The 19,369-nt window shown below is 41.2% G+C and overlaps 1 protein-coding gene across 2 annotated transcripts in view; it reads left to right on the top strand.

The window, feature by feature from the left end:
• Nucleotides 1–7,466, top strand: part of SH3RF1 (SH3 domain containing ring finger 1) — a 41,654-nt gene extending 34,188 nt beyond the window's left edge. For both annotated transcript variants that reach the window (XM_028742893.2, XM_028742892.2), the window contains exons 9-12: nucleotides 58–317; nucleotides 738–1,084; nucleotides 2,312–2,646; nucleotides 6,573–7,466. In XM_028742893.2, the coding sequence (XP_028598726.2) occupies nucleotides 58–317; nucleotides 738–1,084; nucleotides 2,312–2,646; nucleotides 6,573–6,741 (1,111 nt within the window). In that variant the 3' untranslated portion in view covers nucleotides 6,742–7,466. The remainder of the gene's footprint in view (nucleotides 1–57; nucleotides 318–737; nucleotides 1,085–2,311; nucleotides 2,647–6,572) is intronic.
• Nucleotides 7,467–19,369: the final 11,903 nt, after the last annotated feature.

The raw sequence follows: 19,369 nt of genomic DNA, 5'->3' as shown, positions 1-19,369 counted from the left end.
ATAGGCCTTATTTGGTTTAATAAGGTGTGCATAAACTATTTGCATTACTTTTAACAGGGCAGTGACAAGTGCCTCCCAAGCAAAAGTCCCTGTATCTACTGCTGGTCAGACAGGGAGGGTGGTGACTATGGTCAATACTTCCACTGCTGGAGGAACATTGCAAAAACTTCAGGGAAATGGTGTGACAATGAACGCCAGTGCAGTACCAACAGCTGTGGTCTCTGCTGCACATATACAAACCAGTCCACAGACCAAGGTTCTTATGCACATGACTGGCCAAATGACAGTCAACCAGGCTCGCAATGCAGTTAGAACAGGTAAAACATTGCTTTATTCCTTGGCTTAGGTAATAATATGATCAGGATGAACTTCTCTGAAACCCCATGTATCTTGTCATGGGTGGAATGTAGTACATGATGGCTATGGACCAACTCCAGTGTCAGAGAGAATCTGCCTATGAATATTATTTGCTGAGAATCATAAGTATTTATATTTACATATAAATTTTATCTCTGTACAATAGTATTCAGTATAGCATCAGGTACTGTCAGATATTTTTAATACCATAAAAGATGGTTTGGAGATCTAGATTGCTATACTGAAATACCCACACATGCCATTTTTAATGCTTGAGACTGTGGAATTAATAGTGTGAGGGAAGTTTTTAAATAACACAACAAGTGGATGCTGTATTGTTTTCAGTCTCAATGATACTATGTTTCCCCCTCTCATTGCAGTTGCAATACACAGCCAAGAAAGACCCACAGCCACCGTGACGCCCATTCAGGCTCAAAGTTCAGCATGCCTTATTCCTGCTGCTGTAATTATTCCACACCATTCTGTTGCCTCCCAACAGCTCCAACCTCAGCTTTCTAATGCTGCTGCTTATATCACTGCTGTGAATATCAACCGGACAAATCTCCCATTAGCTTGTACAACAGCATCTCCTGGCACTTCTGCATCTCTGGATGGAGATGCAAATGGGAGAACTGTGACTGCTCACCCTGGAGCTCCAGCTTCCCCAGAGAATACATTAGTAGCTGGAGGAATTACTACTGTCAGTAAATCAGATAGAGATGGCAAGGTAAGCATGACATTTTGGTTGCCGCTCAGGATGTTTTTCTTTAATAGATAACCCAATAGATAGAGGGGACTCTTTATTAGGTGTAACTCCAAAACTTGCCATTTAGTTTATTCTTATCACCTTTAGTGCCAGATAGTGGCTTGCTTTGTGTATCACATTAAACCATAATTTAAAATAATGTGAATGAGCAGTAGACTAGTAGACAATTTCAAAAGTTCCTAGAGTGTTCCTTCGGCTTTCCTGTTTCTGTTGCACCATAGCTGAAACAAGCTGGAGTCTGCCTTGTGTCATCTGAATCTTTAAACAAACCATGAGTATTAACAAAGGTTTGTTCTTGGCTTACCGCTTGTGTTTTGTTGAAAAGAAACAAACTATGAGCATGGGTTTAGATGGCACGACAACACAAACTCCAGCTTGCTTTGTCTTCAGCACAGCAAGAGCAGGGGAAGACTGCCCAGAAACCTTTGAGCAACAAACACCAGAATGCTGTTCATTCATATTAAACCATATATTTTTATGATTTGATGTGACAGCAAATTAGGCTAGTGCCAGGCTTGGCTTCTTTATGTAAGAAGCAAAGTATGGTCAGATTTTTGTTCCTTTAGGAGGGAAAACAACTGTAATGGAATGGAATTCCTGATGTTACTAAAATATCAGAAGTAGAATTTTATTGAATAAATGGATGGAATTTTTGTATATAACAGTTCCATTGCTTCTGTTATGTGCCACACTTCACTTCCATTATCCTGGGCCCTTCTGATATTTAGAGCAGAGATGAATATTTTCAACATGCAAGCAACAAAAATATTGAACACTTTAATGTTCCTTCTCTCATTGGATTTTGTATATAACATTTCAGGTATACCTGAACATCCTAGGTACCACCAGTTTTATTGTACAGTTGGATTGCTGGTTAGGACAGCAGTGGGGAACCTCCAGCTCTTGAGCCCAAGAAAGTGTGGCAGATGTCCTAATATAGCCTGCAAGGCTGCTTTCGTCAGACCGTGCCCACCTACTCCACACCTAATGTCATATGTGACATCAGGTATGGGGCAGGCAAAGGATCCATTGAAACATTAAAATGCATTCCTGATTGTTCCTTGGCAAACAGGGCTTAGCCCTGAACTTGCAGGCATGGTTAGGAATTCATATGTTGCCTGCAAATTGGTATCTTTCCTCCACAGTGAATATTCATGCTTCAAAACAAATGTTTTTATTTATTTCCAGAAAGAAAAAAAGGGTTTGCTAAAGTTACTTTCAGGAGCATCTACCAAGCGCAAACCTCGAGCATCACCACCATCATCACCAACTCTGGAAGTTGAGCAGGCAGCTGCGGAGCTGGCCCTGCAAGGTGCTGTAGGACCAGAAGTTCCATCGGCTTCTAGTCATGGAAGAGCTGAGTCCTGCTCTGTGGACAATGAAACATCCACATCAATGCAAGATGTTACTCATCGGAAAGCAAGTTCTTTGGATTCCAGTATTCCTATAGCTCCCCCTCCACGGCAGCCCTGTTCTTCATTAGCTCCAATCCTGAATGAATGTAGGCCTGTTGTGTGTGAACGGTAAGTCATTTTCTAGTCAATAAAGTGTAATAACGGCTACAAACGGCCTAGAAATGCTAATCAGTAAAAATGCTATAAATAGAATTCTGATATTGTTCCTGTGATCACTAAAAAATCATTGTTGACCCAACCTGGGTTTGAAATGTACTGTTGCTTCTGAAATGAAACCGTAATAGTAGTTTGACAGTGGCTACAACCTACAGTTGCATGCATGTGGCAGTAAGAGAGCCCCACATCTCTGGGTTATACCCGATAAAGCTTTTCCACGATAGATTCCTGCACAGTTGTGTTGTAGGAATGATGTGGAAAGTTGATCCAGCTAAAAAGCCTAGTTGGCTGGACACTCTGTTTCTGAATAGCAGTTGCTGAGGGAACACATGCAGGAAAGAGCTATCATGGACTTCCTGTAAGCATCTAGTTGCCCACTGTGGAAATAGGATGCTAAACTGGATAGCCTGTGCCTTGATCTATCAGCACTCTTGTTTTGTACTTATGGAAACAGTCCTGAACTTTATTTTTTGAAATAGTATGCTATTCTTCAGCAAGTATTACCAGGTCAGTACCCTCACACACTCCTAAAGCCCTTTCAGTCTGATTGAGTAGGTCTCTTTCATATATTAAAACTAGGTGTTCAGTCAACCTTAATATTTCTGGTTCATAATTCTGTGTATATTAGCATTATTTTTTAATAGAACTGAACTCTGTTGAAAAATTCAAATACTATTGAATCCGTTGAAATTTGATTTCTAGCACAGTTATTCCCTTACAGTGGTACCCCGCAAGACGAACGCCCCGGAAGACTAAAAACTCGCTAGACGAAGGAGTTTTTCGTTTTCTTAGCCGCTTCGCAAGACGCATTTCCCTATGGGCTTGCTTCGCAAAACGAAGCTTGCCCTGCAAGCTCCGGGGATAGCGGGGAAGCGTAGCGCGCCTTCCCCTCTGTCCCTGGAGATTGCGGGGCAGGCAACGGGGAGAAGCAATCTTCTCCCCGCTGCCCCTTGCTTTAAAACAGGTCCGGGGACAGAGGGGAAGGCGCGCAGCGCTTCCCCTCTGTCGCTGGACGGTCTCCATAGGAACGCATTGATTGATTTTCAATGCATTCCTATGGGAAACCGTGCTTCGCAAGACGAAAAACTCGCAAGAAGAAAAAACTTGGGGAACGAATTAATTTCGTCTTGCGAGGCACTACTGTATCAATATTTTTAATTATCGTAAGGAGGCCAGGCACCTGAGTTCTCAACCTTGCTTCTGTTTCCTCATATAGTAGCATTTTTCTCTTGTTTCAGTATCGGGATATTGTAGTTTCTCAGTTGATGGAGTCTTTTTGCTTTTTCTGAGTTAGGGAATGGTGCTTGTGTAGATCAGTAGAGCTTGTTCTGTAGTTGAATGGCACTCAGAATCTTGCAATATTAATTTTCCTTTGACATCTTGAAAAAGAGTACTTGAAAAAGAGATGCTGGGAAAGATGCTTAATAATCATATTGAAGCCCAGTCTCCTCTTTGTCAAGCTCCAGTATGTCAGAGGAAAGCAGGAAAGTCAGTGCTGTACATAAGAGCAGGGAATTAGTCTAGCTTAGAAGGAAAGAGCATCACCACCCCCATTTGCAACAGCAACATTGCTTGAGGGCTGTGAGGACTCAGGGAAAGGAAATGATCATGACAGTGATGAGCAATTTGTTGACTAGAGACTTCTCCGTGGTTACAAGGATGGTCTGGGTGGAAAGCATGGTTGTTTTGGATTCTCTCTAACATCCCATGTTCTGGCCAAAAAAGAAGCATGCATATTTATTTTTACAGGACCTGCTGAGATATGTTCCATTTCCTCTCTTCTGCTCTCAAAAATGTACTACGTATAGATATCAGTGTTTCATTATTCTGTGGAAGGAGAGGTGGTTTCTACATAGCTGAACTGTAAGCAGGTGGTGGTATTATTATTATTATTTATTAAATCTCAGGGTGGTTCACAGAATAAATGTACAAGATAAAAACACTAAATACACAATAAAAACAAGAACAAAATACCCTCACAAATCGATAACCCCCTCCCTCCCTCCCTTCCAGGAGCACATTTAAAAGGGTATAGGCTATTAATAAGCCAACAGCCTGGTTGAAGATGGAAGTTTTCACCTGGTGCCCAAAGATGTATAATGACGGCACCAGCCCATCCCTCAGGGTGTGTTGAAGCCATATGGCTTTGCTGAACCATTAAGCAAGCAAACATGGCTCTCTGGGCAGTACTACAGTCTTCAGTCCTGCCCCCACACTGGCTGCCACTCAAAGAGTTCTCTGAGAGCAATTGTGCAGGGCAAATAGCCTTTGACAATAGCTGCTAACCTGATCCTTTTTTTTCCCCTTCTTTTTTTTAGCAAAGACCTTTTGCACACAAAGCATGTGCTGGACTTCTGAGCTATGGCCTCTCCTCATACTTATTTCTGAATTACATTGCATTAGATTGCATTTTAAAAGTTAAAAAAAATTCATGTGTTCAATTAACCTAGATAAGGCCTTAATTGTGTCTTTGCTGTTGTTGTTTTACAACTTCCTTCAATCTGATGGAACTTTAAAGAAAAAATAATGCATACAATATTGTTGCAGTACTATAGAGAGATTGGATTTCACTGCCGCTTAGTAGATTAAAAATTCACTACCAAGGTGAACCAGAATTTATAGACCCTGTCTCTAGCCCTTCTACTCAGTTGGGTTGGAGCTAATAAACAGAAGTCAGGCAAAATAATAAGCCATTTATACAATCGGGGAGGGAAAACTAATTTTAGATTATGTATTCAAACTCATAACATGTTCTCTGTCCCTAATAAAAATGTATGAATCCTCTTAAAAACAAAAACTGCAGTGGCACTTGCAGTTATGTATTTGCCGGAATCAGAACAAATATTTATGGGGAAATATATTTAATGCAAAAAGGACAAAAAGGTTACAAGCTGCTGCACTTTTCATGTTGTTATTACATTTTGGCTGCTTTTGTATTTGGGGTTTCAATGCATATGTGTAATTTCCCGGTTGAGCTTTCACCTAAGCAAGATTGTAGAACAATTATTTCCATGCATATGGCAACTAAGGCATATATTTGAACCATAATTAATATTGCCATTTATGTTTTCTCTAGAGTTCTATAATTGAACCTGATTCTGAATAACACAAAGCCTTCCTCCTTGGATGTTCATGTGAAATAGCTTACCACTTAGGTTTTAATCCCAGTGAGAAGTTTGCCTGTGAATAACCTTTCATCTGAGTATTGTTGGGGTTTTTAAAATCAGCACGCCCAGGTCAAAATCAGTGCACAAACCTGTGTACCCAATGATAATGCACTGTTTTAAGACCTCCTGCATATTTCAATGCATGTTTACTTGAATTTGAGACAGAATAGTTGGAAGGCTGAAGTGATTTGAGAGAGGTTTTGCTTCCCTTGCTGTATTTCTGTCCCTAACTATAATCAGTGTATTTATATGACCACATTTTTACCAGTTATGTATTTATATGACCACATTTTTACCAGTTATGGTGAACTCCTTTAGCATTATTTTATCATGTATGCTACTATTCTGCTATAAATATGCATTTCAATTTCACAGGTACTGAATTTGAAACTTTACTATAGTTCATTTTGTTTAGCTAAACAAAATTGTATAATAGCCATGTGTCAACTTTTAAAAATTGTCTTTAAAACATCCTAACACTTAACATCTTCCCAGAGAATTCAGTGGAGCTAGCTTGTATGTATTTACTTGACATTGCCATGTTAACACACACTGTGTTTAGAAATTGCACATACTTTTGAAAGGATGTGAACAATTCGAGGCAGCTTCCTGTTGCAAGTTGTATCTGGCAAGTGTTAAGTTGTTTTTTGTTTGCAAACAATGGCAGTCTCTGTAATAAAAACCTGAACTTTTTATCTTCTTGCTCTGCAGATATAGAGTTGTGGTATCGTATCCTCCTCAGAGTGAAGCTGAGCTTGAACTTAAAGAAGGAGATGTTGTTTTTGTACACAAAAAACGTGAAGATGGTTGGTTCAAAGGCACATTGCAGCGAAATGGAAAAACTGGCCTTTTCCCTGGCAGCTTTGTGGAGAATATCTGAGATTTGTTTCAAATATTTCAAATCGCACAGCACTATAAAATAGCACAAATATTTTACAAGAGATAGTGCAGCCATTGAAGACTTTTTAAATGTCTGTAATATAAAAAAAATTATATTTATGTTTTCCAGTATCCCACAGCACAATTTTGCCATAAAAAATATGATGAGAGACTTGCTGGGTGTTTTTTTATTATTATTTTGAATTTTTAAGTGTAATGTGTGCCTTGTAATGTCTGATCTCACACTACACAGGAAGATTTCTTCCAAATATGTAACACAAAAGAGCAATTGTTTACAAGGCTGTAACTAATTTATTCTTAATTTTCTAAACTTGAATTCTGTTTAATAGCTTAATCTTTGTGATTATGATTAACAACTTATTAATTTATGAAATGAGAAAAGGAGAAGCTGGATTATCTCCTTAGATACAAAGGCATAGTTTCTGACAGATTGCTTTCTCCCACTGTGCGTGACAGTGAAGTGAGTTTGTTTTATGGGGTAATGTTGGCTGTAATGATGGTGATGTGGTGTCAAATTGAACCTGCAAACTGGGATAAAATGGTACCGTGAGCTTTTCTTATTTTGGGTGAGAAGCTATCTGTCAATGGACAAGTCTAAATTCTCCAGACAGTGAAATATTTCTGAAAGGCAAAGCTGTAACTACAACAGAGTTAACGTTCACAGAGTGAGAATAAAAAATGGTGAAAATGCCAGGAAATGGGAAATCAACTTCCTCTAGCTTTTGCTTATTCAAGAGTTTGGGACATCTGTAAAGATACTGCTTTGTGGATCTGGCTAGTTCTTTGGCACTCACAGAATATAAATGAGATTAAAAGATGTTAACTGCAGAACAATGAGAAATAGTAATTAGCTGCAAGAACTGGTAGAATTCAAAATTTAAATTCAAGTTGCATTCACTGTCTAAATATGCCAAGAAATGTCATTTACTTATTTTACCTTTTCAAAGTGATTTGCATGGCTGAGAGACAATTTTACAATGTTTGAGCAATAGTGGTGGTAAGTGATACACTTGTGTTTTTAAAGTAAAGGCTGTAAGAACACTGTGAAAATTTTGCTAATTTTGTAACTATTGCTACTTTCATATGTCTTAACTACTCATTGTCTTGCATGTATTACCAAATTATCACAGGCATATAAAACACTGCATGATTTATAGATTGCATTCCAGTCTCCTGTTGTGGGTTTTTTGAAGTGCCCACTTGGAGATGTTAAATCAACCAGCTGTCTGCATCACGGAAGCCACTGACCAAGACTAGTGAGTGAGTCCTAGTTATGTAAAGAGTACTCTAGAGTCCAAATATTCACACCATTCCAGCCATTAATATTTAGAAATGTAAGAGATTTGGGGAGCTTGTTCTGTGCCACATTTCAGCAAGAACATACTCCCTCTCAGTCCCCCCCCCCTTGCTGCCTTTTCACTCTTATTCAACAAACATTAGAAATTAACTTATTTATAAGCACGGGGGGCTGGGGCAGAAATGGGGGTCACATTCCCATCTCACTCCTTTTATCTAGCCACCACACTGAAGCATGGGGACAAAAAAACAACAACTTCGACGTCGCAGGGGTGATAAATAGAAGATTGTGTTCTAGCTTTATTTGTGACTCTTGTTATACATTCACTTTCAGATAAAATATAAAGTTCTTGGAGCTTTTTTCTTTTCGTAACAGCCACCTTTTCAAGGGAGTGAGATATACTCAGCCCAACGACTAGTCTTCCCATGTCCAACTATTAATCTTCCCTCTTCCTCTCCATTCTAACTAAAGTGACTGGGGAAGCTAAGGGAGTGGATGACAGATTAGAAATGACCTTTTTGTCACTTGCACAGTCTTCTAGTTCCCTTAAACTGTTTCTTGGCTTCTGAAACAGCTACCCAGCTGGGAAAGCCAAAAGGGTGACATTGGAGAGATTTGTCACCCTTGGGTACATTAGTCTTGGCCTCTGATATCTCTCAACAGTAGCAAGAAATGTGGAATTAAAGAGAGGCAAGTTAGCAACTGACAGACCAGATCTTTGGTGCCTGGGAACTGTCAGTTGCTAACCCTAAATGGATCCTGTACAAAAAAAACCTCTACTATTTCCAGGGCTTTTAAAAGCCATTTGGCACTGGTGATCCATTCTATACATACAAGGTTGTCTTTTATACCATTGCTTGACTGCAGCAATCTCATTATGCCATGCTCAGCTGAACCTATTCCTACATGAGATTTAACTAACTGTTACCACCCTTTATTCTGGTAGGGTCCTGCTTCTTTAGCAATAGGCAAAATTTTAGTTAGTGCAGATTGTCTTGCTGGAGATACGCTGTCTGCCCATGATATAGCTGCTAGGAAGTTAGTTATGAATAAAAGCAGGCAGCTGGCACCTTTCCCCCTACTTTCAGAATTGGTGGACTTGGAAAGTTCTTATTCCTTTCCAGAACTGAACTTGCAGCACAATATAATTAAGGGAGATATATGCAATATAAAGGAGAAAAATATACTCTAGCTGATGGTAGGCTAATGATTTTCTGATACAGAACACAACTGATTTTTTACTTTACACATGGGGAAGAAATTATTAGCTGAAGGATTTTCTTGCAATATCAAGTAGTTTCACGATAGTCTTCATATAAATTATATTGTTGGAACTGAAATCATTTTTAAATTAACACCCATACAAGACACTGTACAACTCAATTCTTGTGGAATTTAGAAAAATTAGTTACTTGAATATTCATGTGATATACAAGCTAATGAAATGAACTTTAGTTCAGCATAACTTGACACTAATGTGTCAAACCTTATTTTCACAAATTAGTGTTTTATATATTAAAAAGACTACTACAGATAATTTTTCTCTTCTCCATAAGGTAGAATATCTGTGTGACACAGGTACCTCTATTCATAGGGTTTTATTATGTAAAGTCTATCAAAATATAAATTAATATGATAGTGTTGTTAGATATAATACATTTTCTAATGACTTTTTAATAAAAGAAATCACTTTTTGTTTTTAAGGGCTTGTTACACAACAGTACAACAATGACAAAAAATGCAGTTTTCTATGCCTTGTGACCTTTATAAAGTTGTGGGAGTTGGGTTAGGGTTTTTTCGCTTGTGTGTAATCCAGTGTATGAACAAAAAACCTTTACATTCATTTTGTGTTTTTCCTTAAAAGAGATTCTGTGAAAAAATTTAGTGTCTATATTTAAAGTCCAGTGAATGTTATGTGTTTTTCTCTGTTAAATTTCCATTCCTAATAAATATTTTCTTAGCAAACATCTGAAACCCAGTGTGTGTGTGTATGTGTGCGTGAAAGACTTGTGATTACTTAAGGCTAATAGTCAAATAATATATGTTTTGTTAATCTGTATTCATTAAACCAAACAATAAAAAGCCCCCCCCCATCTAGTTAAGCTATGTAAGATGAATTACAAGCAGAAATAAGTCGTAATATGGCTATAAGGTAAATGGAGATGACCTAGCTTATGAGCTTCTCCATCTCTGTCTGATTCTATTAATATCTGTAGGAGGTAGTTCCTGTGCCAAGCTGCTCATGCTTTATTAAATCAGTCTAGGTCTGCTATATGCATACCATTAGGTACTTCAGAGCTGTTTGTGCACAGAGAATATTCCCTGTAGAGGTGAAGAATCTGATACAGTTGGATGGTATCCTTCAATTTCCAATAGCATAGATGCTTGGGTGATTTTTAAAAATGAAAATGGCATTAAAGAAACCCAAAGGATGCTGTAAGAACTCATTTTTAGAGAAAATGTGAAGCACAGGGAATATGTTGCCAGTAAGATCATTTTAATGTGGTACCGTAATCTGTTTGGGGGGGGGGGAGCATACATTCACTTAAAGATTTGAAGAGCCAGATGCAAGAAGGCAGGAGACTTTCAGTGGAGAAGAGCAGGCTGCCAACAGGAGGCCAGGCACTTGTGCCCATCAGCTGTGATGCAGGAGTGGGTACTCACCACAAAATGTGACTTTGACTGCAGCGGTTTTGGTAATAGGTGGTATTCAAAACACACACTTTTTATAGTTGGCTGCCTGCCACCCCCACCCCCCAAACCATGTAAAATGGACATTTTTGTAAATAATGATTTCATCATATTGAAGAAAAAGTCTACCTTGGATACAAAGATCAGTAAAATGAAATTTATACCCAATGAATGGTTCTTTTTTTTTTTTTTTAGAGAAATTGAAATAATCTCAAAATTTGCACAGAGGCAGAGAAAAATTAAGCTCCAAAAAGCAACACAAAACAAATTGCTTACTGTTGAACAAGAAAACTGCCTTATTTTTCTATAAGTATTATTGCTCCAATGTTTGGCATGCTTGTAGAAGCTGAATATCTTTGCAGGGACTGTGAAGGAACGAAACAAGGAAATGAGAAGGGGGAAAGCATATAGTTAAAGGAAACTAACGAAGTGGAGTCCTTGAAAGAGGGACAAGGCAAAGAACTTCCGCTTTCTGAAAACTGCCCAGTAGACCGGTGTAGATACTGCATGTTTTCAAACACGCAGTTCCATTCTTGACTTGGCTGCCTGTCCAGTCATAGCACTCCATGAAAGTCAAGGCATGTGACAAATTTTATTCTAACTCAAGAATTTCCTCAATAAGAAGGGAAAGTTAATGATGGCAGAAGACAGAGGAGCATCAAGATACTGTAAAATAAATGGACTGAAGCAATTTCTATAAAAGATTTGTGGATGAGGTCACATAACATGTTTTCAACATGATAATTGCAATTATTGATTATCTTAATGCGTGAACTGCTGTCAATATTTACTGCATGACTGGACATCACAGATCATTGCCTCTTAATCATGCAAATAGGCAATTAGCCAACTAGGTGGAAGGTGAAATTATGACTAAGTGTTTCAGCATTTTATTATGCAAAGAGCATATACACTATATAGAAATGACACAATTTCTGCCCAAAGCAATTATAGTTTGAGAGAACAATAGAGGAGGAGAGGATAAAGGAATGATTATAATGTAGCTGTAGAAAATTTAACATCTGGTATCAGGCAATAGAGAAAACAAATGTATGCTAACCCAGGAATAACTTCATAGAATATGTGGGGCTTGGGAATAGATTTATGGCAACATAATGTAGTTGAATTTATGGATAAATAACTTTACATTTAATGTGCTGAGTTTGCTTGGAGAAAAGCAGGGTAGGGTAACATTTAGTAGGCAATTCTACAATGATAAAGGGTGATAATGCAAGGAGGAGATGCAGTTTTGTTTCATGTGCCATGTCATGGCTATACCTGCTGCTCTGTTGACAATGGAAGTTTTTAATTTTTGATGTTTTACTGTGGTTTTATAATTTGTTGAAAGCCATCCAAGGTGGCTGGGGCAACCTAGTCAGATGGCAAGCATATAATGTTGTTGTTGTTGTTGTTGTTGTTGTTGTTGTTGTTGTTGTTGTTGTTGTTGTTGTTGTTGTTGTTGTTGTTGTTGTTCTTCTTCTTCTTCTTCTTCTTCTTCTTCTTCTTCTTCTTCTTCTTCTTCTTCTTCTTCTTCTTCTTCTTGTTATAAATGAGATGTTCATGTGGAAAGCACGTACCTCTTGTTATGTACTAAAGTTCTCACCGTGTGTCAGCAGGGGGATACTTTTCACTCAGGTCCACATATGCAAATAAGGGATCAAAAGTGATGTTCAGTGATTGGATAGTTACAGAAAATGGTTACTGTTGCGTTCTAGTGCAGCTCTATAGAAGCAGGCTGGCCGAACCCTTCAGTTCAGTTCTGTTCTGGCCTGTGGATAAACAAGAGCTGTTTGAAGAATCGCTGTGTCGTCTGATATGTTCACCCACAACTTAACACCTCTGCAGGATGCTATGCAGCCTGACATCACTTTTAAAGGGTTCCCAATTTATGTGCCCAGACCTCCATGTGCAGTGTTCACTTACAATGCACACAAATGCCTAGTGAACGCTGATGTCATGAACAGGGAACACCAGGGAAGGGGAAGAAGAGCCCAGTGAGGAGCGTAGCCATGATTGGTACACTCTGGGACAAGCTGAAGAGGGAGAAGGGGAGGTGGGGGACTTAGGAGGAACTCAATGGACATTAGAGGATGTCAAAGGGGCAGCCAGCCCCTTGGGTTCTTGGGAGCCAGGGGGAGTGGTCACATCACCAGAACTGGATGTGCCCCCTCCTTTGAAAACACAACAGGCTCTGAGGCGTCGTGAACAGTGGGAAGTAGGCTTTAAGAGACTGAGGCAGGCTAGAGAACACAGCCCAGCTTACTAGTTGATCAGGTGAAGATCATGGGACTTGATAGGTCCAGGAGGAGGTTTGTGGTCACTCAGCTGGATTAAGCTCAGGTCAGGTGAGGATCACATGCTTCATTAAGGGGAGAGGCACAGCTACTCAGCTGGAGCTAGCTCAGGTACATCAAGCAAGACTGGGAGGAACAAAAAAGATCAGCAAGGCAGAGACTCTGTGTCTGCTCAACCTCCACCATTGATGGACCATGGCTTGACTGTTTTGGGAGCGCCATCAGACCGCGATTTCGGGACTGACCTTGGACTCCAACTCTGGATCTTCTTCAGAGACTGAAACCTGGCCTTACGGTTTGACTTTAAACCTTTCTCATTGCATTGTACTGTCTTGACTCCTCTCTAGCGTTGCCCTTGGGACTGTTGGCAGTAGCACTTTCTTCTTAGACTATGCTGCTTTCTCTGTGCACTGTTGGGACTTAGCTCAGCGTGTGTGGGGATTCAGGACAGCTAGGCAAATATACAGTGGCCAGCACATTGATTGAAAATCACAGAGCCACATGTAAAACCACCACCCCTCTTTTCAGTCACCCAGAATGCCTCTAACACTTCCTGCACAACTTCCCGCTGCAGAAATAACTCCCATTTTATTCATACAAAGACTCACAAGTTCTCTTCCATTCATGGCCATCTCAAGGTGACAGACAGTATTCTTGACCAATGTTTGGCAGCTCCCATCTGATACTAGGATGAATATGCTTCTTCTGATCTTTAGAGATGTGCATACTAGTCCAAAATTTGTGGCTATGGCCTCTTGAACAACAAAAGCCTAGCATGCCTGCATGACAGCTGTTAGAGAGAGGCACAGAAGTCAGATGTTTATTATACGGTTTTCTTTGCACTGGAACAAAACTAATTAAAGGGTTGTGCTTCTCCCCCCCCCTCTCTTTCCTAATTGCTCATTCTTAGAAATCCTTGTTTTGTTCACCATCCCCACCTCTTTTTCCCCCCTCCCCACCCCCTGAGTATTTGACAAATCGTTCTGGATCCGCATCATATTTACATAATTTGAGCATGAGCGGCATGCTACACTACATTAGTTCAAATGATGAATAAGCCAAACTAATTGGGGCATGCAGTAGGCAGGCACAGAATAAGGTTCACTTGGCATGTATGCTGTAATCAACTGCCGATTTTGAGAGAGAGGGGGAAATAAATGGGGGTGGGTTCTTATCTTGTTCTACCAAATGAAACATGAAATTAAGCATCTAAATTGGTGTTTTTTGTTCCTTATAATACATTAAAAACAAAACACAAAGCCCTGCTGTGTAATGTTGTGCAAGGGAGCACATCTGGTTCATTGCTTCTTAAAAATTCAAACTCTGATCTCTCTCCCCACCCCAAATAAAACCAAAATGCCAGGTTGAAACAAGCTTGTTTCCTTTTATAATGTGCCTAATTATATAAGGGGATGTGGAAACTTGGAATAGTTCTGGGGTGGGAAGGATCAATTCTATATTGTAAGGTAATTGTGAAAGTAAGGACTACTGTAAGTAGTTATGGGCTTAACTCCCAGGTAGCATAGCTGATATGGTTTTCCTCCTTTCCTTCTTAGTAGTAGGCAGTTGTATCTTGCAGCCATGATAGCTTCACCACTTATCTACCCTGAAAGTTGCACAACATGCTTAGTTGACTATATTAAAAAACAAGAATGCCTCACCCTTAGGTTGTCTTTTTTTGTCAATTTTTAAAATGGAATTTTAATAACAAACAGGTTTTGGGGTGTGGCAAGTAAAAAAAATTAAAGTGGTCAAAATCACCAATACAGAAGTATAGGATGCAGCTTTGGGATTTACAGAGTCAATAACAGGACATACCAAAATAAAAAGGGATATGTGGTCTATCATTACAAAGAGTTCCAATGGTTTAAATGAAAATCATTACTAATTTTTAGTTTGTTTTTAAAAAAAGAAGATAAAAGATGCTCTTGGACTTTGCTAAACTGAGACACTTGCATAGCTTTTAACCAAAAATCTACATTATTTAAATCAAAAGTCTTCCATAACTTGGCAGTTGTGGCCTGGGCCACTGTCAAAAGAGGTGAAATCAGCTCCTTGTTATCAGTGTCCCAATCCAAATTGACAAATTCAAAAGAGCTACACAATGAATCTTCTTGTTCACAGTTCTGTTGGCTACTTCTGATATAACATTATGGCACTTTGAAATCGCAAGCTGGCATGATAACAGTAACAATATCATTTATTTATTTTTTTGCATGGATGTGCATGTCTGGAAGCTGCCCCCTGTCTGTGGGTAGCCTTAAACAGGAAGAGCAGTACCTTACAGAATAGATAACTACCAACTAGTGCACTACCTTTTTCTGAACATCAACAGTCCGCACAGTTCCCTTAGAAATGGCAAATGCAGCTGTACTGATTCACCTGTATTGCACCTGATTAAATTGTTGGGATAAAAAGGTAAAGGTAAAGGTACCCCTGCCCATACGGGCCAGTCTTGACAGACTCTAGGGTTGTGCGCCCATCTCACTTAAGAGGCCGGGGGCCAGCGCTGTCCACAGACACTTCCGGGTCACGTGGCCAGCGTGACAAGCTGCATCTGGCGAGCCAGCGCAGCACACGGAAACGCCGTTTACCTTCCCGCTAGTAAGCGGTCCCTATTTATCTACTTGCACCCGGGGGTGCTTTCGAACTGCTAGGTTGGCAGGCGCTGGGACCGAGCGACAGGAGTGCACCCCGCCGCGGGGATTCGAACCGCCGACCTTTTCGATTGGCAAGTCCTAGGCGCTGAGGCTTTAACCCACAGCGCCACCCGCATCCTAAAAATTGTTGGGATACCCATGCCCTTATCAACTAGAAGACCTCAGCACCTTTTGTTAACTCAGAAGTCACTGTTCGTGGTCCCCCATGGCTCAGATGCCTGAATGCAGCTATGCATTCAGTACTGTCAGCCAGACACTGGAACTCCTGGTAGAGGTTAGACAGACTGTTGAATTTCAGATGCTTGATGAAGACCTGTTTATTTCAGCAGGCATTTGAAGTAAGGTTTGGGGGGGGGGTTGGTCAATTTTAACTGATCTTATCTTTATTGTATATTTTGTAGCTTTACTGTACACCACTTACAATGTTAAGGGCTATACAAATTCTTGCTTTAAATAAATATTCTGACGTGCAGATATTCTCTGTCTGAATGTGCAGATCATTCAACATTTCACAGGCAGAATTGGGGCATTTGCATAGCTGGAATATTGCTTTTTCCTTTCTTTCTTTTTACATCAACAATATATTTTTTAAACACCTACAGTACATGTTATTATTACACGCTTGCCTGTTTGTTATTTGTGGTGTTAACTTTCTCTGAAATAGCCTGACCAGTAATGTTTTTAATATATATATATACGACAAATCTCAGTACACCATTGATCATGCTAATAGCATTTCTAATGTACCCTGGAAAATCTCCGAAAGCAAAATAGTAGGGTATCAGAGACAGATATTTATCTGGGGCAGATACTGGTAAATAGGGACTGTCCCTGATAAACAGACAGTTGGAGCAGTTGCTGGTAATGCAAAATAAAATGTTAATTTGGAGAAATGTATAAATGGGAGATGATGGGGGAGAGATGGATAATACTGTGTTGAAACCAGCTCGAGTTTTTATCATATATGGTTCAGTAAAAGGAGAGGGAAATGTATTCATGTGTGAATGTTTATTTACCTTACTTAATGCACTGTGAGAAGGAAGGTGGCATATCAATTTGTATAGAACATATTACATCTTTTTTTTTTTAACTCCCTGCTGTGGGTAGTTTGCCATCACCTCCTCCAGCAAATGTTTGCTTTTAGAGTATAATTTCTCCTGCATGGCACAACTAATTGGAAGGCTTTTAAGGAGAAGTGTATATGGAAGGTTTTCTCAGGCTGTGTGTGTGTGCTGGTGTGTCTTAGCCCCAGTTCTGCAACCCTATTGTGGCTAGCAGGTCCAGTTTTAGGGGCAGGGAGACTCTTGAGACTGGGGGGGGAGGGGAGTAAACTAATTCAAGGTGAAGCATACATCCTTCAAAAGAAAAAGAAAATTGCATATATGAAAGAAAAATGTTCTGAAACGGTCTGCAGAAAACGGACCAGCTTTGTGGGAGACTGCCATTTTCTTACACATATAGCGTGTGTGTGTGTGTGCGCGCGCGCGTGTGCGTGTGTGTGTGCGTGCGCGTACACACACACACACCTTTGAATGATAGCTTCTGTACAACCCACCTTACATGCGGCAAATGGAGGCTCTTGCTGGAGGGAGCTTAGCAATTAACCAGCGACCTCCCACTGAGGTGCGAATTATAGGTTTCTAGCAATAACAGTGCAACCTGGAGGGAAGAGGTTTGTACTCTCTGTAACCAGCAGATTATGGGGGTGTGCTTAGTTCTCTAAATAAGAGCGGCCTGCGCACGACTCACTTAAGGAAATGAGCAGTTTTGAGAGGCTGGAATGGTTCGCTTTTTTCCAGCTTGCCAGCATTTGTTTCCTTCCATCCTTTCTTATTTCTTCTATGTCCTTTTGCCCCTCTCTAACCTGCCCTATGCCGGGGCATCAGGGGACCTTCCTCACCACTTTTGCCCTTGATGCAGCTACAGGCTGCAGTGATACTAGCTTGTCTCCACTCCAGGCTGAATGAGAGAAAGAGAGTCCGTTTCTGACTGAGAATGGAGCAAAAATAAGATGGTTTTTGAACCGCTGTATGAACTCCAACCAGTAGTGGTTTTCCCAGTAGTGATGTATGGAAGTGAGAGCTGGACCATAAAGAAGGCTGATCGCCGAAGAATTGATGCTTTTTAATTATGGTGCTGGAGGAGACTCTTGAGAGTCCCATGGACTGCAAGAAGATCAAACCTATCTGTCAGGGGTTCAGGGAGAGAGGCACAGATGAGGGAGGAGACTGAGAGCGAGGGGGAAGAATCCAGGAACGAGGAGGAGGAGGATGACAATGACTTGAGGGCTTCCATGAGTCTCTCAAGTGAATCGGAGGATTCCCAAAAGGGGGCGCCCCTGGTCAGGCCAAGGGGAACCACAGGGGGGACTCGTCAGGAGCAGGGGAGCAGCAGGGAAACCCCGAGTGGGAGTGGGAGATCGGGGCAGGCTTCCCAGCCGGAACGGAGTGAAGAGGGTGGAGTTCCCAGTGTGACAGGCGGAGCAGAGCAGGAAGCAGAGAGGGGAAGGAGATCGGGGCAAAACGTCCTGCGGGAAGGGGCGGAGAGTAGTACAGAGAGTAGTATAACTGTCAAGAGGAAGGTCAGGGGTAGCGAACGCGCGCCAAGTTCAAATGTGGAGGCGCGCGGAAATGCGGAGAGTCCGGAGGAGGAGCCTGGTCCCAAAGCATGGAGGAGGGGGGAGCAGGCGTCTGGGGACTCAGCGTCAGGGGAAAGCAGGAGGGAAGGAACCCAGGGGGGCAGAAAGACCCTGCGGAAAAGGAAGGACAGGAAGAGGTGGACCAGCACAAGCCTCTTAAACTGGTGTAGAGGCGGGACTGATTCAGAGGGGACTTCAGCGGTCTAAGCGTAACAGACGTGGGGCTGCACGCCTCGGCTGTGGAACAAACAATGTACTTCAATAAAGACTTTTGTAAATAAAGTGGACTTGGCGTTGGTCTCTTGTGAGCTGGGACCTGAGGCGGCCCTGACACTATCCATTTTTAAGGAAATCAGCCCTGAGTGCTCTCTGGAAGGACAGATCGTGAAGCTGAGGCTCCAATACTTTGGCCACCTCATGAGAAGAGAAGACTCCCTGGAAAAGACCCTGATGTTGGGAAAGATGGAGGGTACAAGGAGAAGGGGATGACAGAGGACGAGATGGTTGGACAGTGTTCTCGAAGCTACCAGCATGAGTTTGACCAAACTGCGGGAGGCAGTGGAAGACAGGAGTGCCTGGCATGCTCTGGTCCATGGGGTCACGAAGAGTCGGACATGACTAAACGACTAAACAACAACAACAAATGAACTCTGACCACATGCCACATGGCAGGAACTGGTGGGTGGCATCTGGTGGTCCATGATGTTCCTTCAGGTGAAAGCAGTAGCTTTGGGGATGAATTCCTAGGTTTGCCTTTGTCCCCATGGGGAAGCCAACTGGGACCGTGCTTCTGTGTGCCACAGTTCGAGTCGGGCTAGAGACATTTTGCTGCCTGAGGCAAAAGACAAAATGGCACCCCTGCTAGTGCTGGCCCAGCCATAAGTTGGGGTGAGGCCATTGCCTCAGGTAGTGGAAGCACCTCAACGCCTTCCATAACTGGCAAAGAAGTGGCACCTGCATTGGCACCAATTTCAGGTGAGATCTTGCTGAAATCGGCACCGATGCTGGCGCCACTTCACCACCGGTGG

This window comes from Podarcis muralis, chromosome 9 (genome assembly GCF_964188315.1).
Source record: "Podarcis muralis chromosome 9, rPodMur119.hap1.1, whole genome shotgun sequence".
Taxonomy (NCBI): Eukaryota; Metazoa; Chordata; class Lepidosauria; order Squamata; family Lacertidae; genus Podarcis; species Podarcis muralis.
The sequence above is the reverse complement of the archived record's forward strand: the minus strand, read 5'-3'. Positions and strand labels throughout refer to the sequence as shown.